The sequence below is a fragment of the Akebia trifoliata genome, chromosome 15 (genome assembly GCF_017979445.1).
Source record: "Akebia trifoliata isolate Shusen 1 chromosome 15, ASM1797944v1, whole genome shotgun sequence".
Lineage (NCBI taxonomy): Eukaryota > Viridiplantae > Streptophyta > Magnoliopsida > Ranunculales > Lardizabalaceae > Akebia > Akebia trifoliata.
The window spans coordinates 27,695,695-27,722,003 of record NC_141389.1 but is presented as its reverse complement, the minus strand read 5'-3'; the positions used below and the strand labels follow the sequence as shown (position 1 = coordinate 27,722,003).

Below are 26,309 nucleotides of genomic sequence, written 5' to 3'. Positions count from 1 at the left end.
TTTTTGGGAAGAGGAGGAGGGTATTTATAGATGTTTAGGAGTTATTTTAGGGATATAATGGGGTGAAGTGAAGAAAATGGGTAGAATGGTTATGAGTTTGAGGGAGAAGTGGGTGTAATTTAGAGGAGATTGGAGGGTATTTAGGTAAGGGGGTTAAATGGGTGAGTTTTTGACCCAAATGGTTGGGATCCATACCCAACCCATTTGGGTGGAGTGTTTGGTGAGGTAAGTTTAAGATGGTGGTTGAGATTAAATGGTGTTTGGTTAAGAGAATGAAGGATTTAAAGAGGTGGTTGATGATATTTTGGGAGGATGAAGGAGATGATGCCATGTGTCAAAGTGGGTGGAAATGAAGGGTTGGGATAGGTTGATGGGAGAGGTTGAGTGTTTGACTTGAGAGGATGGTGTAGGTTTAGGTTGTAGATGTAGGTTTTGTAGGGATGATGAGGGTATATTAGGGGAGGTATAGGTTAGGGGTGTGGGTAGATGTTTTGATTTGAGAGAAAAGGTGATGGGTTGATTGTGTGGGTAGATGGGATTTAAAGCAAATAATGGGATAGGTAGTTGGGTGAGGGAGGTGAGATGGGGTGATGACATGTGTCATCTTTTGATGATAAAAGAGTGATTGGTTGATGTGGGTTGTGGTTTATGGGTTAGGGTTGTGGGTTGGATAATGAATTGGATATGGTTAATGATTTGTGGGCTTTGTAGTGTTGGGCTTGGGTTTTAGAAATGATTTTTACGAATACTGAGGCGGAGCGGTGATAGTAGAGGAGGGGTAGGATCTCAAGTCTCACCTTTTTAATTTTTAATTTTTTTAGATTTTTGCAATCATTAATTTGATCAAAAATGCCACGTGTTGGCGAATCGGGCTTTTTAGGCCCGTTAGTGAAATTTATCGAAAATTTGACGTTTTTTATTTTGGAAGCGGAGCGGTGAATGTTGGGAAGTCGTAAGGTAGGCCGAGTCCTTTTGGTGGCCTCCTAAACCATTGAGAGGTCTTAGGGGCCTCGGTTTGGTAAAAATGTCCATTTTCAATGAGTTGGGCCCTTAAGGCCCGTTGGCCCATTTATTTGGAAAATCGATATTTTTGGGCTCTTTCGAGAAGTGGCCCGTTCAAATTGAGGTGTCTACAATACCTATTTAACATACTACTCAAGCTCAACTCTCAATCCGAGCTCAGAGATCATAACTAATCACTCAAGATTATCAAAATGGGACACATGTTGCCACCTCAACTCATCTCTATCATTCAACTACCTGCTTTCATTATCTTTATCTAAAAAATCATCTACCCACATCTCTACTCACACCTTTCTCTAACATACTGCATTATTCTCTACAAACTCATTCTCACAAGTCATACCCACACCCCTTTTCTTTAATCAACTCATCTAAACATTTCATCTTCATACTTTTTGGACATATGTCACCCCATCGTTCACCCTCTCAGAACTTAACGAACTAATCCCTTACACAATCCATTATTTTTATCCAAACTCATTTCATTTAACTCACCAAATACTCAATCAACAAACCACCATTTTACATTCTCATTCTTCTAACAAAAAATCACTAATTTCACCCTACCTAACACTCAACCCATTTGGGTCACAAATGACCCACTTATACCCCCTTCCACAAATACCCTTCCACCATCCTCAATTTACATACACCCTTTTCATAAACCTTACACCATTTTACTTTTTTTCATACTTTCATCATATTTTACCCTTAAAAATAACTCTTAAAATCCTATAAAACCCCTCTCATTCTTAACACAACCCACTCCTATGAAAAAATGTTTAAACACATGCAAAAACCCACGTGCTTCAACACAACCCATGTGCTTGAAAATCTTTATTAAGCATCACTCTCAACTCTCTCAATTATTTCTCAACCTTCTACTCACTCTCGACTTTCAACTCACTTTTAATTCCCTCAACTTACTAACTCAACCCTAATCTCTATTACACAAATAAACCAAGACAAGTTAAAGAAGATTTATCTTTTGAAGGTCAAAGAAAGTCAAGTTAATAATAAGATATGTTTTTAGACAAAAATAAAGAAAAATCTTTCTCTCTTCCTTTCCCTCCAACTTCTTCTATTCTACTTCTCCTCTTTTCCAACCATAAAAAGGCTCATTTCTCAATAAGGAAGCCCTCAACGGTTTAAATCAAAATCAAAATCCCTCGTACTTAAGGGTACAAATTGGATCTTTCTGACTTTTCATTTTTATTTCCAAATCAACAAAATCCGAGGTTACCACCAATGGTAGAAGGAGTAGGGTGCCTAACACTTTCCCTACTCCTTAATATGGACTCCTTACCTAGATCTATGGTGGACCAATAGACCTTATCAGCACGAGAGTCACTAACAAAAAATGATTTTTTCAAAAATTAATTTTCGGGTGGTCATTCACATTTTTTTACAAAAATGAATGGTGACAACTCCACAATTCAAAGTAGGAGAGATATTTAGAAACGAAAATCTCATGTCCACAATATGGTTCGGTGTCCATGTCACTTCAGTCAAGTATTTTGACCGAGTGAAGACTTTCTAGTTAGAAAATCAACATTCTAGCTCAAAAACTCACTGACATGGGATTTACAAGAATTGTAGATTTTTTTCCTTTGGGACACACAATTGCACATCGACATCAGTGAGCTTTTGAGTTATTCTGTCAAATTGAGTTAGAAAATCACCACTCGTAAAACTCTAAGTGATTTCAAATCTCTTTGGAGACCGAGATGACTTATCCAAGTCATCTCGTTATCGTCCATGAACGACACTGATTGGCATGACTTGTCATCTCAATTGTATCGTATCCCACAAGATAAGAGATGACTCAATGAATCAACTATAATTTTGTATATTTTACTTTAAATAATTATATTTTATTATTTAATAAAATATAATTTTATAACAAAACAACTTTTAATCTAACTTATTTTATAAAAAATTTATAATTATTTATCTATAAATATGTATGAATATATAATTGGAAAAGTGAGTTAGATGGTTTATCAAAATAAAATATAATTTTATAACCAAACATCGTATAATCTAACTTATTTAGTAAAAAAAAATTATAATTGTTTTTATATAAATATGTATGAATAAATAAACGGAAACTGAGTCAGATGATTTATGTAATACGAGACGAGTTGATTCGTTCGAGACAACTCTTTCTCGTCCACGAACGAGACGAGAGACGACAAACCGAGTTTTAAAATACGACGTACAATTACAAAATGGTCCTCCTCATTCTTTCCCCTATCTTCCAAACCCTACTCACTGCCTTCCTCCTCATCCTAAAACTGCAAACCCTAAAACTCGCCTTCTTCGTTCTTTTTTCCCACCTTCCAAACCCTAATACTTCCTCTTCAATCCGTTTCGAAACCTAAAACTTCCAAAAAAATGGTGGAGAGTGAGCAAACAGTGTTGCAGTTTTTCCCATCTTCGATGGGTTTGTCTGCGAAGGTTCATCCAGTTGTGATCTTCAACATCTGTGATTGCTACGTTAGGCGACCAGATCAAGCAGAGAGAGTGATAGGTACTCTTCTTGGTTCGATCTCTTCTGATGGAACCGTTGATATTCGGAATTCGTATGCGGTTCCTCACAACGAGTCTTCTGATCAGGTCTGGTCCTCTCATTGCTTATTTTTTTTTATTTTTTATTTTTCAATTTCTTTTATTTCTTAGATTTAATTTTTAATTTGTTTTCGAATGTATGTAAGAGAAATCTGTGAATTTTTTTTATTTTTTACGGACAATAACTTTGATTTTGTTGGTCATTTGGTTGCGGTGGGGTGTAACTATCAAAAAGATTTGAGATTTAGGGCTCTTATAGATCCATGAACGATGGAGGGGGGAGTAGATGATATTAGTGCTAATTTTCTAGAGGGAATCAGGTTTGGTTCTTTCATTCTAAATTTTTGGTTTTGTCTTATGTCTTAGGGTTATTTTCTCCGTAGTTTTTGGATTTCTGTGAGAGTGTTCTGTGTAAAAGTTAGTTTTATGGACACTAGATTTGATTTTATTGAGAATTTGGTTGCGGTGGTCGCTCGTAAATATCGAAAAGATATGAGATTTAGGGCTATCGATCTTTTGGAGACAAATTTATGATTGATGGAGGGGGTAGTAGATGATATTATGTATCCGGGGTTCTATTATTCGTAAAGATGGATGGCTTGGTGATGATGTTACATTAGAGTTAATGTTGGATCGCTGAAAGAGAACTGCATTCCCAAAGCTATGTGATCGACATCTACCAATCAAACTACATTGAATATTATACTGGACAACAAAACTATTAGTTTTACTTGATGTAGTTGCATGATATGCAATTTTGGACCGATAAGCGGTTCATGCCCGTACTTCATGAGTTCGATACCTAGTGTGAGCATTAATTCCTTAGGGGCCACCTGTGAGGGCGCACCCTCACTTACCTGATGCATGTGATGTGGGGGCGTTGCATGTGCCCCTGGACTAGTTCTTGGACAAGACCATGGTCTATTGACTGGGCAAAGCCCAGATACGGGAGGATACAAATCATTTGATTTTGTAGGCAGGGGAGAGAGGGATCATTGATGATAGGATTGAATGGTGATTTTGGATTATTTCAACAACACCAAATAATTGGAACGATACATAGGTGGCGATGATGCTTCTTTTTTGATATCCATTCAATTATTATTTTTTAGATTATGTTTTATTTTTTTTGGGTGTGCATGCACTGATGTTAATGGTAGAAACTTTTATATTAATGAACAAGATAACATTTAATCAGTTTATGTTACCTTTGTGCCAATAGTTTTTGGACATGACGTTAATGATGCTGATAATCCTACTCTTTGCCATTTTCTTCAACATGATTACAGGTTGCATTGGATATCGATTACCATCATAACATGCTATTGTCTCACCAAAAGGTGAACCCGAAGGAAATCATCGTCGGATGGTAATTCTCCCATTATTAGTTATCCTATTCCAGTTATGGTTTGTTATTATTTATTACTTTCCTTGAAAGCCACTCACATTTTAGAGATTTTGTTGAACTTGTGTCACCATCTTCTTGTTGTTGTTTTTATTATGAACCGGTGTCATCTAAAAATGACAGCTTATTGTTGTTTGAAACTACGTAAAATCACAATGCTTTTATCCTTTTGATTAGGAATGATGAAGTTATAGAAGAATTGATTAATAGAATATAGTGGCTCATTTTCTTCATGACTATCTTTCTTGCCCTACTATCCTAGATTGTTAGTAGTTAAATGAAAGAATTACAAATTAAATAACCTACCCGTGGAGAGTAAAATAAAGAGTAAAATATCTATACTATTAAATCATAATCGAAACCTTATACAAATCTTATTACTCCATCAGAGCAACATCTTTTGTTATTTGTACAACTACACATCTTTTACTCCTTCATACCCTTTTTTTGTAGGTTTAACTGTGAAAGAGGTATGTGGTATTACCACACACAGATTTTACCATTTCACCAAGGTGGCATCTTCATGAAATTTGATGGCTTTCGGTTGAAATTTGTTGTTAGCAAAATATTTGTGTAAAGAATTATGATTCTATATATGAAACTGGCGTTTTTAAACTTTTCCTCGAGCCTCGTGGAAAGCAAATATTTTTTTTCGGATTGATAAAGCAAAAAAGAGAGAATGTACATCAGGAGGTTGTGAAAACCTTTCTGAAGGAAGATAGAAAAAGAGGTAAGAAGCTAAAAAGTGCTTAAGCTTCCGTTTCATTCACACTAGGCTCCCACTTGAAGGCAAGATCTTCGAAGAACAAAACCTTACAATCCTTAAAGGACTTGGCCCAAAGATAAATGTAAGCTTTGATGTCCAAAATGACAAAAAAATGGAGTTTATTTTCTTTACCTTTAGAGCCTTCATATTTCAATTCTCCAAAGACCCAACAAAGCGCAAATGAGGTTGGAAAAAGTAGAAGTAAGAATCCAAGACACACTGAAGGAACCAAAACAAGAGACACCAAACATTTCTCTCATGGGCACGATGAATGATTTGTCTGTTTAAAAATTTGTCAGTTCGTCAACTCAATGGTTTATTAATATGATTGTTTGTTTAATGGTAATAAAAGCACTACTTTTTCATCAGCCGATGGGTTGGAATGTGCTCCATAGAACTCTCTAATACCATAAATTGTCTCTAATCGCCAAGGAATGGAATGCTGTCTTCTCTTTTCCTTGTAGAGACAAACTCTATTATTTAATCCACTGTTGATAGTGGTGCATGTAGAGTTTATTTTGCATGAAAAACTCTCTAACCTAAGGTCCTAAACCTTTCTCCCTTTCTTTTCACCTACTATGGTATTTTCTATAATTAAGAAAAGAGAGCTTCTATTGCCACACCAACTTTTGCTAATGCCTCTCCAAGATGTGTGCTAATTCTTTGGTGATTTACATATGAATTGTGACAGCGTTAGCAAAAGTTGGTGTGGCAATAGAATCTCTCTTAAGAACAAGGTTGACGGTAGACAATTTTTTAGAAACTTCACAGATTACCGAGTGTGATGTGATGCTAAGACACTGCAAACGTTACCAGGTATTCAACAGGTTTTGGGGTCTCAGGGGGAAGTGCATTGATCCACGAATTCTATGCGAGAGAAGTACAAAATCCTGTTCATTTAACTGTCGATACAGGATTCAAAAATGGCGAAGCTAGCATCAAAGCTTTTGTTGCTGTCAACTTATCTCTTGGATCTCGAGATCTTGCTGCCCAATTTCAGGAAATTCCTTTGGATCTGCGGATGGTTGAAGCAGAGCGAGTTGGGTGTATGTATTTTCCGTTTACCTTCAAACCCAATTCACATGCTTACAATTTTATGGCTTTCACTCATCAGTGTTGTGCATCTATAACAGACTGAATGAGGTTTTTTTTTTTTTTTTCTGTTCGGTTGAGTTGACCGATTAACGTTGAGGGAACTAGGGCACCATATGGATGACTCTGTAACTTAGTCACTGATAAATAGTCAAGTGTCTTTAATAGGTACCTACAAAAAAGAGAGCTTCTATTGCCGCACCAACTTTTGCTAACTCTACCCCAAGATGTTTGCTAATTCTTTGGTGATTTATGCATGAATTGAGGTGGCGTTAGCAAAAGTTGGCATGGCAATAAAATCTCTAAAAAAAAGGTGCCTTTCGTTGGGGAATTTCCAGACGAAACATCTTTAAGGGGGACCTGTACATCCATATTCTAGTCACCTAAAAATTGTGACTGGCTTGACATATAACTGTCATCTCCTATTCGTGTTGATCTGAATATTAAAACGTTCATCATGGATTCAGATCATGATTGAAACAGGTTTCAGGCTGAAATCTAAATTCAGTGCATTATAGTTGGATCTAAGATAAGATCATTCCAATTGGTTTGCTTTTTAAATCCTAATTAGGGGATTTCCTACGTAATTGTGTTCATTTGTTCTGCCATGCCATAAACTGTATCCCTTATCAAGTTGAGATTTTGTTTATATGAATCAATGTCTCAAACATTGATGCAAGAGGCGAGGCGTTCAGCTGGCTGATACCTTGAAGCATAAGCCTCACGTATTTGAAATTTTAAGTAACTAATATTTATATAATAAAACACAACTGACTTGGAACAGTTGTGAGACACAAACCTTTGTGTGGGGTCAAATTTAATCACGTTATTACTTTTCCTCATGTCCTTATCCCATTAAGCTATAGTTTTGTGAACCTATTTTATTTCTTTTACACTTTACCTCCTATAGCTTTATTAAATTTCCTCTTTTACTCCCCTTTAACTTACTTTATTGTTTTGATCATGTTAAAATTGCCACCACCTAGAACAACTTTATTTTTTTTAGCTTTTACCCCCTTAACCCTAGAGAGGATGCCCGAGCCATGGTAGGCATGGGTGAACTCTAGTATTATATATAAATTATTAATATTGATCATCATCAAAGCCTTATACCAAAGATTTGTGGTCAGCTAAACTAATCATGGCATTATTTGGGAGAAAAACTTTGTGCTTCAAGACTTGCCAATGATTATGTCACTTTTGTTTCATATTTTAGTATAGATACCTATGTCGGGTCTCTGCTTTGTCCAATGTTTCCATTACCATGTAATTTACTGTAAGCTTCAACCCATCTACAGTAAACATTGAAAAATCAGCTTTCTCGACTAACAAGTTTTCACTATGGCAGTTGATATTTTAAAGACAACAATGGTAGACAAAATCCCTAATGATTTGGAAGGAATGGAAGCCTCAATGGAGAGACTCCTTGCTTTGATCGACGATGTCTACAAGTATGTCGACGGTGTTGTGGTGAGAGCCCTTACCTTACTTTGCCATCTCTCAAGTTCATTTTATACACTTTGTGCAATTTCGATAAGTAATTTCTTACTCAGGAAGGGCGTGTTGCTCCGGACAACAACATTGGGAGATTTATTTCCGAAACTGTAGCTTCAATTCCAAAGATATCACCTCCCGCTTTTGATAAGCTCATAAATGACACCCTTCAGGTAGGATAAATGAAGGTGTTCTTTTTTATTTTATTATGAGAATTGCTATTGGCACCCCAGCTTTTACTTTTTACACTCTAATTTCTTAAATTACTTATCACCACCCCAATTAAAGATTTAAACACACACTACAAACGTTACAAAGGTTTGGGTCAAATTATAATCTCAACCTTACAACACTCAGTTCAAACAATTTCAGTAGTTGTTTACAATTATGCTTAGGCTAGTATAAAATCACAAACCCAGAAATAGAAATCTTTCAGAGAGAGAGAGAGAGATCCAAAACCCAAAAATAGAAATCTTTCAGAGGGAGAGAATTTATTTATATTAAAAGGAAAAAAAAAAACAGACAAACAGTATAACTTTGGGGCTAGAAGCAATCCTTTGGTTATTGATCCTGCTAATTTATTTGATTTTGATCCTGCTAATTTATTTTTATATTTTTGTTTACTTCAGGACCATTTACTACTACTATATTTGTCGAGCCTCACAAGGACGCAACTCAGTTTAGCAGAAAAGTTGAACACAGCAGCTCAGATCCTGTAACTTGGTATGTGACTCTCTCCGGGTGGCGAAAAGCAGGTAAATTATTGGTGGTTTGAGTTGAGTGGTGATCTCTAATCAAAACTTGTAAAATTTTGCATGTTATTTGGGTAGTTGAATGTTTAGTCCCAACAAATATTTCTTTGTGGTCGTTTAATTTCAAACTATCAGTAAACCTTCTGCAAAACAAGTTTAGAAGATTAAAAGTTTTGTTTGACTTTTAGTTGTAAGATATTATTTGTTATTTCATGTTATTTAGCTTAAAATTTTACCAATTCGAATCTGCAGGATTATGAGATGTGCTGACAACATTTGTTTTTTTTTTTATTTTTTATCTAATTAGTTTTGTTGGCTTGTTTTACTATACTTGCCCAACAGGGCATTTTCGGGAATCTTTAATATTTTGACTGGTTCAAAATACTTGCTCTCTTAATTGAATTTGTTACTGGTCTTCCCATTACAAATTATTTTAATCGGAACTTTATGCTAGATGTTATTATTTCAATACTCTCTACATGGATTATATTCCATACATGTATGCTATGGTTCCTTATTTCAGACCCCATTGCTTGGGATCGTGTCTACCCAACACTCAAGTCAATTCAAAGTGTTAAGTTTCTTGTTGATTTAATTTGGAAAGAGGTTTCGGGAATGAAACCCCTTACCCATCCAGGTTTGATTGGGCTTGGACTTGGACCAAATCTCGCCCTTCAGGGTCCTCTTAATTCAGTCTTGCTTTGGCTTAAACTTTTATGGGTAAATACGAAGAGTACATTTTGTGGAAGTTTGACGTAGCGGAAATGTGTGAATTAATAGATTCGATAAATTATGTTCAATGAAATATTCGAAAACAATTTGAATCAATAGATTTAATTGATAAATAAATAATAATAGTTTGAAAGAAAAAAAAAAGTATAAAGTTGAAAAATAATTAAGAAAAAAGATAATTGAATTGATTGATTATTTAGAATTTATTGAATTTTATTTTTAGAATTTCTTATATAGATAATTTTATCATTTTTTAGTATATTTATAATATAATATTAACTTTTTAATCTTATTAGAATTTAAATTGAACACTTTTAAGTATTTTTACTCATAATTTAAATAATAAAAATGAATTTAAAATAAATTAGAAATTAACAATAAATTGTATTTCTAATATATTTATGATATAAAAAATAAAATTTTAAGAATTTAAAAAATAATAATAATTTTCACTGTTGAATTTTAATTTTATATTTAGGGTTTGGTAGCTTATTAATAACACTTTCGGCCAAGCACAATTTTTTTCTTTTGAGTATGAGTTTTTTCATTAAGTCTAGAAGTCTGGTGTTGGATTGGTAATTTGGAAATCCAAGGCGGTTGAATGTTCCCTAATAAGATTTGAAATCATTCTAACTTAGTCATGCTTGTGGTTTTAAAATTCTTTTTTGATGTCTCTCAATGTCAATGAATGAGATTGCCAAGGCAGCCATGATTCCACAATGGCCCACATGTCCAGGGGGGAGGAATAAAGGTCAGACCCGGGATTTGGAAGAAGTTACCACGTGACACCTTTGACGCAGGCCCACGGTATGCGCAATGACATACGACAAGTCGGCGCTTTGAGAGATTTATTACCTTCCCACTCCCCTTCAGGGGAGGCCGCCTTCGATTATATGCTTGGCTCAGAATCAGACAAGCCCCAGTTGGCTGCGGCTGGTTCCTGAGCTCAATTCCAAGTCTTAAAAAGATGTCAATGAACGAGATCAAGTTGTCTTGAACGAGTTGTTCGATTTATTTGAATTGTCTTGTTCAACAATGAGACGATAGAGTGATTTTTAAGAACACATTAGGTATGAGATGACTTGTCAAACCGTCTTGTTGGTGGATGCTATCGAGATGACTCGTACGAGTTGTCTCGGTCTCATTGGAGAAAAATCATGGTCATGCTAGCCTAATTTATATAGTCAAGGAGATTTTGTAATAATTGAAATTGCAATCATAGGTCTCCCGTTAAATCTCTCTTGATAAAAGTTATGAATTTCACCTCAATCTTTGAGGGATTAGCGTCGTGCTTTTCTGTTCTACCCTTTTACCATAAAAACAAAAAAAAGAGAAGGGATAATTATTTAAAGGTCCTGGTAAAGGGACTTCTTTCTGAATAATCCCTAAATTTTGGGTGGTCTCTTAACAGTCCATTTTAATGACATTTTTCTTTTTTAATGGTCCATGGAACTTATCTCCTACATTTCTCACAATTGCATGTCCTAACCGTTCAAAGTCATCGTTTTCATTTTAAAAAATTGAATTTTTGACATCTCAATAGAGTTTCAAAGATTTCATTTTATCGAAAAGAATTTAAGAAGGAAGAAGTCATTTTCAAGAGTTTCTTCACTTTTTTTCGTAGTTTTTGAATGAAAATCAATCAAGAATGGTTCTTTTGGGTTGAATTCATCTAAACACATCGTTATCTCAAGTTTTTAGTTGATCTTTTTATGCATTACTCGAAAATTGAAAATGAGTGGGTTTTAACAGTTTAGAGTTCACCATTTTACTTATTGTTGAGTTCGACAGTAAATAAGAAGTGGTGAACTCAGCAATAATAAAAAAATCAAAATAATAAAAATAAAAAAATAGTGAGATCACCAATAAAAAGTTCACTAAATGTCCTATTAGGAACTAATTAGAAGGATATCCCTCGGCCAAGGTCCTTTTAAGTAATTTTCCCAAAAAAAGAAAAAGAGTTTTGGAATTGTTAGGTGGCTCATAATGGTCAATCCTAGTTTTTAACCCACTTTTTTATTAAGTCAATGGTTTTGCAACTTGTTGGATAAAGAACTCTAATGCAACAGTATTACAAAAAAGTTATAATGAACTACTTGATGGGTAACGCATGGTTTTAAAACTCGTTTTGACATCTCATCTCAGATGAGTTTTTCGATTTATTCATGTCGTTTTGTTCAAGAATGATACAATCGACTGATTTTTTAGAATCATGTCAGATTTGAGAAAACTTGTCAATCTGTCTTGTTGGTGGACGATACCGAGTCAAATCAGATGAATTATTTCGATCTCGGACGAGTTTTAAAACCATGGGAGTAATGTGGGCCTTTCCTTTACGAGGAAAAAGGAATTCGATTACATTTTTTTGTTATTTGTTAAAAATTATTGTGGGAAAAATCACTAGAGATCATTTTTTATTCCTTGAGAAAATGATTTTTCTGAAGGAAGAATATGATTTTTTTTTTTTTTAAACTACTCTATTTTCAAACTCTACTATTAGTTTTATATTAGAAAGTCTGAAATTTCATGTGCAAGCGAACGTTGACAAACAATATTTTTTCGTGAATTTTCCCAAGAAGAAGCAATCGGCCCCAAGTTTGCTTTTGAAGTTTAGAAGTAAAAGACGAGAAATTTTTTGTGGGTAAGCTTTCCGACAAGCCTGACCAAGACAAAGAGAGAAAGACAGAAATCGGGGCGGCCTTGAATTCACGCGTGCCCTCTTTATAATACAATAAAATCGAAACTAGATTTTATATTATATTTTAGTCTTCAAGTAGTATAGTGTAGTCTTCGCTGTTATCACTGAAAAACATTTGCACCTCTGAGTTGTTCTAGTGTTTTGGTTTGCGGCATCCCCTCATTTCCTCTCCCCACTCTCACGTGCTCATTTCTAGGCTGTCAATGGTGGATGGGCTCCAGCTGGACCCACCCTAAAGAGGTTGGCTATATCCGAGTTTGGTCCTAACTATGGTTTCAAAACTCGTCCGAGATCGAGACCGAGACGTATAGCTTGAGTCATCTCGGTATCACCTAACAACGAGAAGGACGGACAAGTTAATGTATCGAACAAGATTTAAAACCCACGTTCATTTTTCTTATTGTTGAACAAGACGTCTAGAACATATAAAAAAAACTCATTAGAGACTAGATGTCAAAACAAGTTTTAAAACCATGGTCCTAACGGGCTCGTCTAGTTTTGGTTTTCAAATTGGTTAATACGAGTTCGTTGTATTTTAAATACTCAGTATGAATCATGTAATGAACTACTTCGTTTCATAATGTGTTTTTTTTATATAATTAGATATCCTTATAGATGGCAAATCAGACTTGTATCTGGGCTTTGTGCAGTCCATAGACCACGATCTTGTCCAAGGACTAGTCTCGGGGCACATGAAATGTTCGTACATCACAAGCATGACACACCAGGAAAGTGACGGTGTGCCCTAACAGGTGGCCCCTAAGAAATTAATGCTCATACTGGATATCGAACTCATGACCTACGGGCATTGAGCCCAAAATTGCTATTGAGCCAACCCCTCTGGGTTTTACGTTTCATAATGTTTGGTATCCAAGCAATCCTTGGTTCATTGTTTAATTGTAAAACTTCTCTAACTCGACATACATCGATCTCAGCCGAGTCAACTCGACTTGATTAAGTTCCACATGTCATTAATCAAGTCGTATATGTACCAAACTGTCCTCGTCACATGGCTACACAAGTTTTTCTCCAAACAAAGTTATAAAACTAGACTTCATGCAAAGAGAATATGCCTTGGGAATTGTAGAAGCACGCAAAACGGATTTTCAGTGTGAGTTTTATATTTAGAGACTAAACAAAAACAAGTGGAAAGACCAATAAAAAAAGAAACATTTTTATATGTGTTACAAAGACCAAGTCCATCAAGATGTGTTTTAAGTTCTAACTTATTATCAAAACAAACGAAGACTGTGAGAGAAATAATAAAAGTATTTGTTTGCCTAAGACAAGACATAAGAAGAACCAAACTTGCTTCCCCTTTTTGTTGGTTGTATGGTGTCCTGAACTTGGTGGTTTTGTCTTAGTTTCCAATCCTAGAACCTTCAAAGAAGTTTTAATTTCTTCTAACATTTCTTAGAGTGAATTCTTCTGTTAGTCAACTAAACTGAGAGTCCTTGTCAGTTTGACATCACAACCGTCAAATTTAGATCAGACAATAGGATTTTTCCAATTGAGATAAGACAATAACATTGACTCATACTCTACAATAATCATTCTTAATTGGTAGCTATCGACATAAAGTTAAAATGAAAAAGAAAAAAAAAAAGAAGAAAAAAAGTCTAGTTTATGAATTGAACTTGGATTGTTATGATACCAAAAGAATCGTGATAATCTAATAAACCCAGTGGCAAACCCAATCAATTATCCTGACGTGACAAGTATGGGAACTATAGATCTGCGCTCCTCGGGATACACGGCTACACTCCCCCATAAAAAGTGTATCTCGAGGGAATCAATTTTTTTTTTTGGAGGAGCGCAGATCTACAATTCCTGAACTTGTCACATCAGGGGTAGTCAAATTATCACGACTCATCTAGAAACAATGGCATCATTAGCAACCCAATTACTCAAAACTTCCCATGACCATTTTCTCGAGGAATTCAAGTTCCCTACACACATGTGTGGGCCGAACTAGGCCAAAACACGTGGAGATATGAACTGGATGATTTAGACGAAAGAAATGCCTGCTTTGCTACCATGACAAAGTTGGGGGTCCAACTCAAAATCAATTGATAATGAATGGAAAGACCCAAGAGCTTATAAAGAGAGGGACAAGGTAATGAGTGTTCGCTGTGGGACTAAACTCAATACGCCCCCGCACGTGTGGGCCAGATATAGATATGAACTGGGTGATGTAGAGGAGAAAAATGACTGCTCTGATACTATGATAAATTTGGGCATCCAACTCAAGCCAATTGGTGATGAGTGGAAAAGCCTGTGAGCTTATAAGGAAAGAGACAATGTAATTTGTATCTAATGTGGGACTAAACTCAATATGCCCTAACATGTGTGGGCCGGATTAGGCTAGAGCACATGGAAATGTGAATTGGGTGACATAGAAGAGAGAAATATCCACTTTGATATCATTATAAAATTGGGAATCCAACTCAAAACCAATTAGTAATGAGTGAAAAGACTCAGTGATTTATAAAGAGAGAGACAAGACAATGAGTGTCTGATGTGGGACTAAATGGCCAAACGCTAATATGTGCACATGTCTCAATTGATCGAGGCCATGTTATAGGATACAAATGTGGATTCAAGTCCATTTGTGGGTTTTAGTCTAATGATCAATTATTTGAACAAATAAGTATCAATTATTTTTATTTATTTATTTATTATCCTAATTAATTTTATTAATTATTTAGATCGTTGGAATCCTCTGGTTAATGTACCAAGCATCACAACCTGGTGAGATGTCCGTTGTATACCTCAGAAATATATTAGATTCTCCAACATCTCAAATTGAATGGACATATGATGTGACGAAATAAAGATATTCTCACTTTCACCTATCATGGATAATTGGTATCTCTGTATTAAGCTACTTTCTATTTCTTCATTGATCCAATCTCTTTAAATATATCCTAGTATTGTTCATGTAAGAATCATCCAACAATTTTCAATAAAATCAAAATTTCTTCACTTTTTTCGATTTATTTATTATAGGCGAAAAGAATCGTACATTTATTAATCAGAATTTCATCTCTAATTTTTTTTTTTTTTTTTAATCTCTAAACTCAAAAGCTTTTGGTAATCTATTGGGTCTAGATGGCATTTCTCTCTCTGTCTCTCTCATTCGGAAATGTAGAGATTAATAAAATAATAAAAATAAAAATAGATTAAATAAGTTCTTTAAAACTTACTGTTTGTCTCTCCTCGACGATCGAAATGTTGAAAGTGGCAGCTTTTGTGGATGTCTCTACTCTCTTTCTTTATTTATCTCTCTGCACAAAAAACCAAGACAAAACACCAAATCCCTGTCAGTTCCCATCTTATATTCCCTCAAATCAAAGCAGATTTAAATATAAAAAAATTAAGAGAGAAGTGATTCTTTCAGCTTAAGTTGAAACTTCTGAAACAAAATTAATAAACAAATCTTCTTTATCTTACTATAAATGAGAACATATTTGGATCTTTAGAGCTCAGAAAGTAAGATCAGATAGACAGAGAGTTGAAATCCAAAGTTTCTAAAGCTCAGATATGGACGAAGGAATGTCAGGTTTTTGTATTAAAGCAGGAAATGGAGGCATCAATGGAGGAGGAACAAAGTGTGGACGTTGGAATCCGACTGCAGAACAAGTTAAAGTTCTGACTGATTTGTTCAGATCTGGACTTCGAACTCCAAGCACAGATCAGATCCAGAAAATTTCTTCTCAGCTAAGTTTTTACGGTAAGATCGAGAGCAAGAATGTGTTCTATTGGTTTCAGAACCATAAAGCGAGAGAAAGACAGAAACGAAGGAGAGTATCTTTTGAAGATCGAGGTTCTATTGATCGAGAGGAGAAATCTTTACCTACAAAACGTAAGTCAAGAAGAATCTACACAGAGAGAAAAAAGTTTTCAAGCTTTTTAGAATTTTCTTTCTTTAAAAATCTGATTTTTAGGGTTTCTTTGTTCTTTTTGGTTCTGTTTTTTGTGTTCTTTTGCAGATTTTAGAGAGGTGAATCAAGTAAAAAAGCCTGAAAGAGAAATCGAAACTCTGCAACTCTTTCCCTTGAATCCTTACGAAGAATCTGAGTCGGATGAGAAGCTCGGATGGATGAGGAACGAATTCAAAGAGACGACAAATGCATTTTCGTATGTAATCGGAAGAGAGATTGATCATCCGCCATTAGATCTGCGTTTGAGCTTCTTTTAATCTGAAAAAAGAAAAAAAAATAGAGACATTAATGTTGATCGATCGAAGGATCGTAAGATAAGTGCATCAAAAAGGATAAAAATTCCAAAGAGATTTATGAAAATTTTGCTGATTTTAATCTGTTTTTTTTTTTTTTTGCATTTTATTTAATTTTTATTGGGATTTCTGTTATAAAAAAAAAAAAAAAACTCAACTTCAGAATCGAGATCTCGAAGGGAGGAGGTTTTTAATTAAATGCTTCGACATTCTCCCTCCTCTACGAACTCGTAATGTTGTTTTATCTCTCTGTGTTTACTCTGTTGGAATTTTGAATGCTTGGGAATTCGAGATCTCTCTCTCTCTCTCACGATGAGTTGTTGGAGTTTGTATTAAATACTTGAAGAAATTAGTCGAACATTGGTCTGATTGCACATACCAACTGTTCTTTCGTCTTTTAAATTCTGTGTCACTGATTCCAAAGGTAAGCTTCATTGACTGCCTTGGGTTTTTTAGACTACAACCACGTTAAGGGTAGTTCCGGTATTTTAAAAGGTGAACACGTGGCAATGTGCCAATCGTACATCTGTTGACCTCTCCAACATCTGATCTAAAGTATAGTTTAAAACCACAGTTGCTAATCCTGCTTATTTAGGTTATTGGAAAATGCTAGAATGATAAGAGGCATTTACTACGATTCTCACAATCCTGACGTGGGATGTGCACATAACCATATATGTGTTTTCTCGTGATATGATTAAAAATCATCTATGGTTTATGTATGTATTTCCACGTCGGAATTGTGTCTTGTGTCACCCCAGCACGACTCTAGGTTTATTAAAAGAAGGGACTTGTTAACTTGTGCCTTAAGGACACATGTTAAAGTCAAATAAATACACTTTGAAAATTGGATTTTGTATTGAAAATACCCCTTAGAAAATGATTTGAGACATACACATTTCTAGATCCAAACGAAAGTCAAAGTAGATTAGAGGAGAATATGTTATAAGTGATTGGTACCCAATAAGATCAACATCTCAACACTGATCGACTAAATCCAATAAGAATTATGTCTAGATGCAGGTCAGAGTAAATTGTGCATCTAATCTGCCAACTAGCTAGGCAGATTAGGGATGAGAATAAGGAATAGATTTTAAGAATCTAAGAGCGATTAATATCTTTATAAGTTGATTTAGTTATCTTCTTGGCTAGGAGTTTCCATTATAGTTTGACATGTGACGCAAATGACATCAACAATAGAGAGATAATTTCTCTCTCTTGCCTAACTTCCTCTGCCCACAAATTTTTAGTTTGAGATTTAAAATCTCAAAATGAGTCATTGAGCTCGTATTGATTATCGCATTGACAATCAAATACCACAACCTTTTAGATTTTAGAACAAAAAAGCATAATTTTTCAAGCTTGATCCAAGGAATTGAAAATGAATAGCTACCAAGCATCCAAATTTAAAATTAAAAATCAATTGTGAAAATAATTTTTTATTTTAGAAGTTCGTAGAATTTTTTCCTCTACAACACCGCATGCTCCCATTGTAACACTTGTCATCAACTTAGAGAGGGATTGTACTATTTAACGAAAAAAAAAAAAATTGTAACACAGACACGTGTCATATCAATAATGAAAGCCCATAATTTTTTTATGTTTTAAATAAGGAATATTCAAGATAAGACGCTTGTGGCGAGCTCATGCCACAAAAAGATGCAAGTGGATTATGATCAAAATCTCCATAACGATCTAACGGTTCAGATTCACTCAAAATGATTAAGAAGAATATATTATCCCAAACAGATTCCTCTCTCTCTCTCTATTCACTCCACTCCACGAAAGAAAGATGGCTTCGCAGCAACAACGACAGCGACAAAGAGCGCTAGCGGAGGAAGCAAAGAGGAGAAAGGAGCTCTAGACTGGATATTGGGAGGGTTACAGAAAGAAGATCAGTTTTTTGAGACTGATCCAATTCTCAAGAAGGTTGAAGAGAAGAACAGTGGGAAGAATTCTGTCGTTGTTCCTCCCAACCCTAAGAAGAAGTTTGGTGGCCTTTTCGCCAACAACTGACGTACGCTCTCATGTGGGTCAGATTCGGTGGTCTCTTATGGAGCTTTAATTTGCTTCTTTTCTTTAAGAATATAATGGTGGAATCCTAAGTTGCGTTTCTCGTTCTGTATTTATGGTAGTATGGCTTCATTTGATGTAATTATGGAGTGGAAATTTTTTTTATATGCTTCCAATGCATGCTTAGAAATTCTCTGACGTATCTCGATGATGTGTCACGTATCTGTAGGATAAATATTCTTTGGATTTCATCTCAATGACCGTCCATTTTAAAACACTAGATTAAAGGCCCAAAAAATGTTTTTTTGAATTTTGATTTGAAATCTGATCTAAATCATGAATAATCGAACCTATCTATGTTGTTATTTTTATTTAATTTGATGTTCTACGGACTGTAGAACAAGAGCTACATAGGAAATATACTACAGAGGATCCGCTCCCTTTAATTCGAGGATTCGTAAAAATTGGTGGGATAATAACTAGGGCGGGTTGGGGATCAACTCGTGTTCAGCCCAAACTTGATAAACACCAACCTGCACCCTTGCTGAAACCGACCTCGGGTATGAAATGCTCAACTCGAACCCTAGTAAAGTCGGGTTGTTTAGGTTAATTCATTCCTCATTAATATTAGGTAATTTAGTATTGGTAAGGGTTTATATAATGAAAAGTGATGTGTAAAAGAACTTATAATTTATAATTATTTTTCTTAAAAATGTGTGTCAAAAGTTTATATACATAAAATTATAAGCAAATTTAAAAAGAGAAAAAAAAAATAATAAGATTAACTAAAATAATAATCATAATTTTCAAAAAGAGAAAAACATTTTAAGTTGTAATATAATCATTTTTATTAATAATTTCCCTATTTTTTAATCCATTTATGGCATTTCCAATCAAATTCTTAAATGTCAAATCTGACCTAGATCTCCACTAATCCACACTAGTGATGATACGTGCATTTACACATAAGTAATAAAAATAGTATTTATGTAAGCTCAGAATTATCTTTAAAATTTAATTTAATGAATTAATTTTTTTTAAATTTTAAATGGTTATTCTAACCATAGTCACAAGGTCAAAGTATGGGTTTAAAATGGCAAGGAAAAACTTTGGAAAAAACATAGAAAACGAGAAAGAAAAAGGAGAAAAAATGATGAAAATAAAAGATAAAAAAAATATCTTAAAAAATGTATATATCTAATAATACATAAGAAAATTATATTAATTTATTCTATGGTTCCAGTATAAAATGTTCTCCAACATATATAATTATACATGTTATGATGTTAACAAAATTTTTACTCGTCAACATATCTTTTGTTCAAAGTAATACGCTATTGAAAAAAAATAAAAATTCATAAAACCAATATATTATCACCAAATCCCATATTTTAACATTTATGAATCACTAAATTATATAATGTGAAAAAAATGTGAAAAAAAACATTATTTTTTGTTACATTTTAAAAAAGTAAAACGCCATTTTTTTTTGTTACTATGACTCTAACTTGATTACATGTCTCATTCGATGTAATGTATAAGCATTCTTGTTGAAGTCGGGAGTCAGTAGAGTTCTCTCAGAGGTTTATGTGTTTACATGAACCAAAATTCATTTACTAAAGGCGAAGGAAAAGATAGGCACTTTTCAATTTTCAAAACTCCATAAAACCCTACTTCATCGCCTTCCAAAACATACCTCAGGAAACAATCACAATCCACACCCAAGAAATGGGAACAACTAATAAAGATAAAAGCAATTGAATTGCTCCCGAAACATCCACTTTGAGAACTCTTATATCCAAATCGTGATTGAATTCGCTACAAATAGTTATTGAGTGTCACTCTAAGTTGTGGAAAATGAGCAAAACTTACCCATCATCATTAGAAACACAATCCAAGAATTCCTGTAGTCGTTCTATGTCTTTGAAAGGTTTCAGAGCAATAAGATCACTTTCCAAATTATACCAAATCTTGTCAATTCTTCGCAATGCAACCTAATGTCTACTTCTCCAAAATTCCACAAAAACCTCCTAATTGGTGGGATATTAAGTACAATACCTATTAAAGCACTTTCAGATAGGACTGACAACGGATTGGTTCGCTATTGGATCAGTGCCACTCCAATATCGATCCGAATTTTTTTATAGATGTACCCGATCTAAATACATGCCTTATTTTCAAATGATCAATGTTCAAAAATATAAATAAAATAAAATTTTAACATATTTACTTTCCTACTACAAATATAAAGGGAAATAAAAAAGACTAAAACGTTTTATCTAAATGTATTTATATGAAATTAAAAATAAAATCAATTATTGAAATATGTTCGGATTTGATTTTTTTTGGATTGGGATACATCAAAATCCGATTCGAAATTATTTTGGATTTAAGATTTCAATTTGAAAATTCAATTTTTCATGTTTTTTTGGATCGGATTGGTTCAGACATTAGGTATATTTTGGATCATTGCCAACCCTACTTTAAGACCAACTGAGATCACTTGAAGAAGCAAAATAACGACAATCATGCCAAACAAACCTTTTGTCTTTCCCTCCTGAATATGAAACTATTTTATTATTCTATCTACCTTAACCTTCAAACATCAAGAGCAAGATAGGGCTATTGGATTAAAAGATTTGAAATAGAAAAGTTAATAATTTTCTACTAGTGATTAAGGGGAAGTTAAAAAATGATAGATTGAAAATAAATTTTATTAGAATTAAAATAATTTATCATAGAGGTTGATGATCTTGAAGATAATGATTGGTTTAGGGTACAAAAATCAGTTGTTTTTGCTCATTTTATTATAGTTTATAAAAGAAGAACAAGGTCAAGGGTCGCCATCAATTTCATAACAGTGGAGGGTATCATAATTATTTATCGAAACGTGGAAGGGTATGATTTTCTTAGAGAACTAACCATATAAGAATTGGTGTGACATTAGTAAAAGTTGGTGTGACAATAATAGGTCTCTTTTCTTAAGGTTATTATTGTAATTAGATACCCATTTTTGCAATCCCACGATCCTAACCGACCGGCTCCTCCACTCTGCAAATTTCTCAACCACTTGAGACGAATACCGCAGAAGAAAGCTTGCACTCGAAGCAACACACATTAGGGTTTCAGGTTTAAGCTTTCTTTCCGTTTATATTACTCGATCTTTCGTTCCTCTTCGATTTAATATCTAAATTAGGGTTTATTTGATCGAGTATTCGTATGTTATTCGTGAAACTCTTTATTTGATGGAATCCATGCCAAGATCTATGTTTTGTTTCGAATAAAAGCGATTACATCTCTTTTTCGTTCGAAATTGGGTTTTAGATCATATTGTTTTGTTCAATCTCTGAAATTCTTTGTCTTGTTGCTCTAATTGATCACATTTTCGTTTTGAGATTCTAGATTAATAGACCCTTTGATTATGCCCCTCTTGATTTTTTACCTTATTTCATATGAGGATTAGTAATGCATGACAGGGGGACTCGTGATTCATTTCTAACAGAATCTGCTTCTTGCATGATAAAAAAAAAGTAGATTTTTTATTTATTTAAAGAAAATGGGGTCTTGATTCAACTCAGAATTGTATTGAAATGGCCCATTTTCCATTATAAAAAAAAAATTGAATAGATTCTAATTTTTCAACATTTAAATTATGGGTTTACAGTTATTTATGTGATGCATTTGCATTTCAATTCATGAGTTAGAGTTTTTGATCCGTGTAGGTTTGCAGTGAAATTCTCGCTTTGACATATTTAAATCCATACCCGAGCCATGAGTCAGAGGGGCTTAATATATAGTTTTGTTGCAAAGGGTAACGTCGTCCTAGCAGAGTACACGTCATTTTCCGGGAACTTTAGTACCATTGCAGTCCAATGCTTACAAAAGCTTCCTTCGAATAACAGCAAGCACACCTACTCTTGTGATGGTCACACATTCAACTATCTCATCGACAATGGATTCGGTATAGTTTTTTTTTTGTTTTCCACTCTTTGTTGCTTTTATTTGATTTTCTTGTTACTAATGTTTGATTTTCATGATCTTTGGGACCGTAGTTTTCCTTGTTGTTGCTGATGAAGCAGCTGGGAGGAGTTTACCGTTTGCGTTTCTTGATCGAGTGAAAGATGATTTTAAGCAACGTTATGGGGCAAGTATCAGTGGTGAGGGTCAACACCCATTAGCTGATGAAGATGATGACGATTTATTTGGAGACAGTTTTAATATTGCATATAATCTTGACAGGGAATTTGGGTATGTATAAATTCATGCATGAAGTTGACGATGCTTGATTTTTAATGTGTTTGTTGTATTTTATTGCAATTTTTTTTTTTGGTGAGATTGTGATGTTTGATTTGTTGAATCAGTCCAAGGCTTAACGAGCTCATGAATTATTGCATGAGCCATCCAGAAGAGATGAGTAAGGTTTCCAAAGTCATGGCGCAATTGTCAGAGGTCAAAGGGATAATGATGGACAATATTGAGAAGGTATATGTTTCTTTCCTTAGGGAGTAATATCGTAATTTGAGTGAAGAAGATACTTAAGATTGTATTAGCGTGCATGGTTTGGCCAAGGTATGCAATTTGTAAATCTGCACTGTAAATTATACCCTAATTGTTCCGTCTTTAAATAAATACTTGAGCTCTGAAAGTCGTAATTAATTCATGTATTATTTAGAGAGCACTTTGTGTCTAACAAGGTTACAGTTTGTGTAGTTATTATTCATCCCTGTCGGTGTTGGTTATGTGTGAAACCCTTTGTGCTTGGGTGTATACTAGAGTTTGCACATTTCTACGGCACGGGCATCCTCTTTGGGGTTTAGGGGGTGAATGTGGAAACAAAATTGGATAAGAGGAAAAGTAATATGGAAAGTTGTAGGGGTGTTTTTGTAAAGGGGTAGAAGAGAGAAGACAATAAAGTTGGGAGTCTTCTTGAAAGGGGAAGAGAAGAGAAAAGGCAAAATGGAGGGATAACTGTCCTCGAGATACGTTTTTATAGAGTATAAATCTTGAGAAAAAGGAGTGGGGTCCACCCTTATGTTTTATTATATAGACTTTTAAATGTTTTCAAGAGAACCATTCTTTAAGTTGATAAGAATGCTTATCTAGGAGGTCAACCATGCATTTGCATCAAGTATTCAAGACAATGACCAATTCTGTAGGTATCTTTACTTTCTTCTGGAAGTCCATTCCTTAATCTAGTATACTTTAAAAGTTCTAGTCACATCTGTGTGTGAGAGGCCATTCACCTTCTTTTGGTCGAATATGCTAACCTCCTTAGACAGTGATCTTTGCTACTAACCCACATAATTGCTGCATTTTCTGTCTGATTCTTGGATGATAGCTATGATACTTTGTGGGTCTCATTTATGCATGATCTATATAATATCTATTTCAATTTCCAAGAGTAAAACATGTTGGCTGCTTTTGTTCCACAGAAGATGTACTTCTTGTGGAAACTCATCATCTGAGAAGTGGGTTGTCTCGTGAAATTATTTATAAGGAATTGACTTTCTTTCCATTTGGTTGAGTGAAAGAGAAGGATGGAAAACATTTTTTGTTGCAAACTTAGATCCAACCTAATCAGACCCAAGATTTTTTTATTCACCAAATACTGGTCGGTCAGGTTTGAAGGTAGTAACCCAAAGGAAATATGTCATGTACTTCAATGAAACGTGCATTACGAATTCACCTATCTGAGGTTCTCCATGATTCATAATGTTATCACTACCACCACTTTCAAGACACATGATTGTTCCATTATCACACTGAAGTTGTTTGCCTTCATATTCCCCTAAAAAATACACCCGGTCTCGTTTCTTTTAGTCATTGCTAGTTCATAACAAACTGATCGGAGATTGTTGTCTAATCTGATAAAATAATTTTAAAATATTGTCCCAGGTTCTGGAACGTGGGGAGAAGATAGAACTTTTGGTGGATAAAACAGAAAACCTTCAGTTTCAGGTACTATCCTTTTTGACAGTACTATAGTGTTTTATAGAACATCGAAGAATTTATGAAGGTTGACCTATTTGCATGATCTTTGTGGGCATCCAATACAAATGGGTTTCAGGCAGATAGCTTCCAGAGGCAGGGCAGGCAACTACGGCGGAAGATGTGGATGCAGAACCTCAGATTGAAGCTGGTGGTTGGTGGTGCAATCCTTGCCATCATTATCATATTGTGGTTGATGGTTTGTAGGGGATTCAAATGTTGATCCAGAAAGGAAGCCAAAGAACATTAGTGAACTTTTTTTGTGTATAAAATGCCTTTCTGTAATATTGGGAGTATTGCACTGATGAATGTATAGGATCTAACTTCCTCTACCCGTACCATCAGTTGAACTGCTGAAATACTTGGTAATTCTGGTACTTTTAAGTTTCTTGGAGATAATTTCTGCATTATAAAGATTAGCTAGCTACCTTAACAAGCATTATAGTACTTGCTATAATTTGTTAAATTTGAATTTGATTCTATAATAAGTTTGGATTCTTTTGGTATAATCCCAACCTGTAGACTAAAATCACTAGTGTCAGTAGCACCAAAGATTAAGCCCATGTCTCTTTGGGGCCACGATACATTACCATATTGTGCCTTCCTTTCATGTAAATTTTGCAACTCCCCCTATCCAGATAAGACTTGGTTCTGTTTAACTGTCAGATGTGTTTGTTTGTAGTACACCAAACTTATTTAAATGTCATCCTCGTTTAGATCTCTTTGAAAGGGCTTATCAAGATGATATTAAGATAAGAAAAATCTAAAGTCACACTTAATAGATTGAAGAAATACAATGAGTGGTTAACCAATGGCTTTGGGTTGGTTTTGTTCGGTTTGGAACAAGTTGTGGTTTGGTTTTGGGTTAAGAAAATGGAGAACCTATTAATTCAGTTCAGTACTCATTTCAAGGTTTCTATAGAACATAATCAAACCAGGAATCAAACTCTTAATGACTTACCAAATTATATGAAATTTCATGCTCATTATTTATGTTTTTTTTCATTAAAATTATGTTGCTTTCAAGCAGGTTTATAAGATATTAGCAATCCATAGAACCGAACTGACCAAACTAACCATATGTCCATTTAGTTTGGTTTGATTCAAGTTCGGTTCTGATTCTCATTTACTGGACCTGGCCTATGTTGGTTCGGTTCTGATGTGGCCCCAAACCAAACCAAATTGCACCCCTAATACGTAGGGCTGTGGTTGGTTGTGGGTGGGACCCATCTTTCAGTGGCTTTCATCTAGAAGATTCCCTGCGCCAAATATTGCCTCAAAATCTGAAGATTGCAACTGTCCAATTATTTTGGACAATAAGGAAAATATGGGAGTCAATCCGCTGATTATGGGTACGATTTGTTATTATTTGTTAGATGGTCCCCTAAGAAACCATGACTGTGTGTAGATATGTCGTTTATAGGCTGCGGTCTTGCAAGACGGTGGTCTTTGGATTTGAGCATCAGCGGTCATACTTTCTTACCAAGAAAATTAATTCTAAACCCTCAAAAGACTAGAACCATTCATCCTGAAATCTA

The 26,309-nt window shown here is 34.6% G+C and overlaps 3 protein-coding genes across 3 annotated transcripts; all 3 read left to right on the top strand.

Moving 5' to 3' along the window:
* Positions 1-3,267: 3,267 nt before the first annotated feature.
* EIF2 (eukaryotic translation initiation factor 2) lies at positions 3,268-9,342 on the top strand. Its single transcript, XM_086426308.1, has 6 exons — positions 3,268-3,642; positions 4,884-4,963; positions 6,582-6,811; positions 8,206-8,327; positions 8,411-8,524; positions 8,981-9,342. Exons 1-6 carry the CDS (start codon positions 3,421-3,423, stop codon positions 9,068-9,070), a joined length of 858 nt encoding a protein of 285 aa, XP_086282434.1. The 5' UTR covers positions 3,268-3,420; the 3' UTR covers positions 9,071-9,342.
* A 6,595-nt stretch (positions 9,343-15,937) lies between these two features.
* Positions 15,938-16,757, top strand: WOX7 (WUSCHEL related homeobox 7). The gene is made up of 2 exons (XM_086426397.1): positions 15,938-16,398; positions 16,526-16,757. The coding sequence occupies exons 1-2, from the start codon at positions 16,077-16,079 to the stop codon at positions 16,732-16,734; spliced, it is 531 nt and encodes a 176-aa protein (XP_086282523.1). The 5' UTR covers positions 15,938-16,076; the 3' UTR covers positions 16,735-16,757.
* Positions 16,758-21,758: 5,001 nt separating this feature from the next.
* On the top strand, positions 21,759-25,280 carry LOC147384989 (vesicle-associated membrane protein 727-like). The gene is made up of 6 exons (XM_086425884.1): positions 21,759-21,912; positions 22,506-22,744; positions 22,836-23,031; positions 23,145-23,265; positions 24,679-24,741; positions 24,851-25,280. Exons 2-6 carry the CDS (start codon positions 22,555-22,557, stop codon positions 24,992-24,994), a joined length of 714 nt encoding a protein of 237 aa, XP_086282010.1. The 5' UTR covers positions 21,759-21,912; positions 22,506-22,554; the 3' UTR covers positions 24,995-25,280.
* The last annotated feature ends 1,029 nt before the right edge of the window (positions 25,281-26,309 follow it).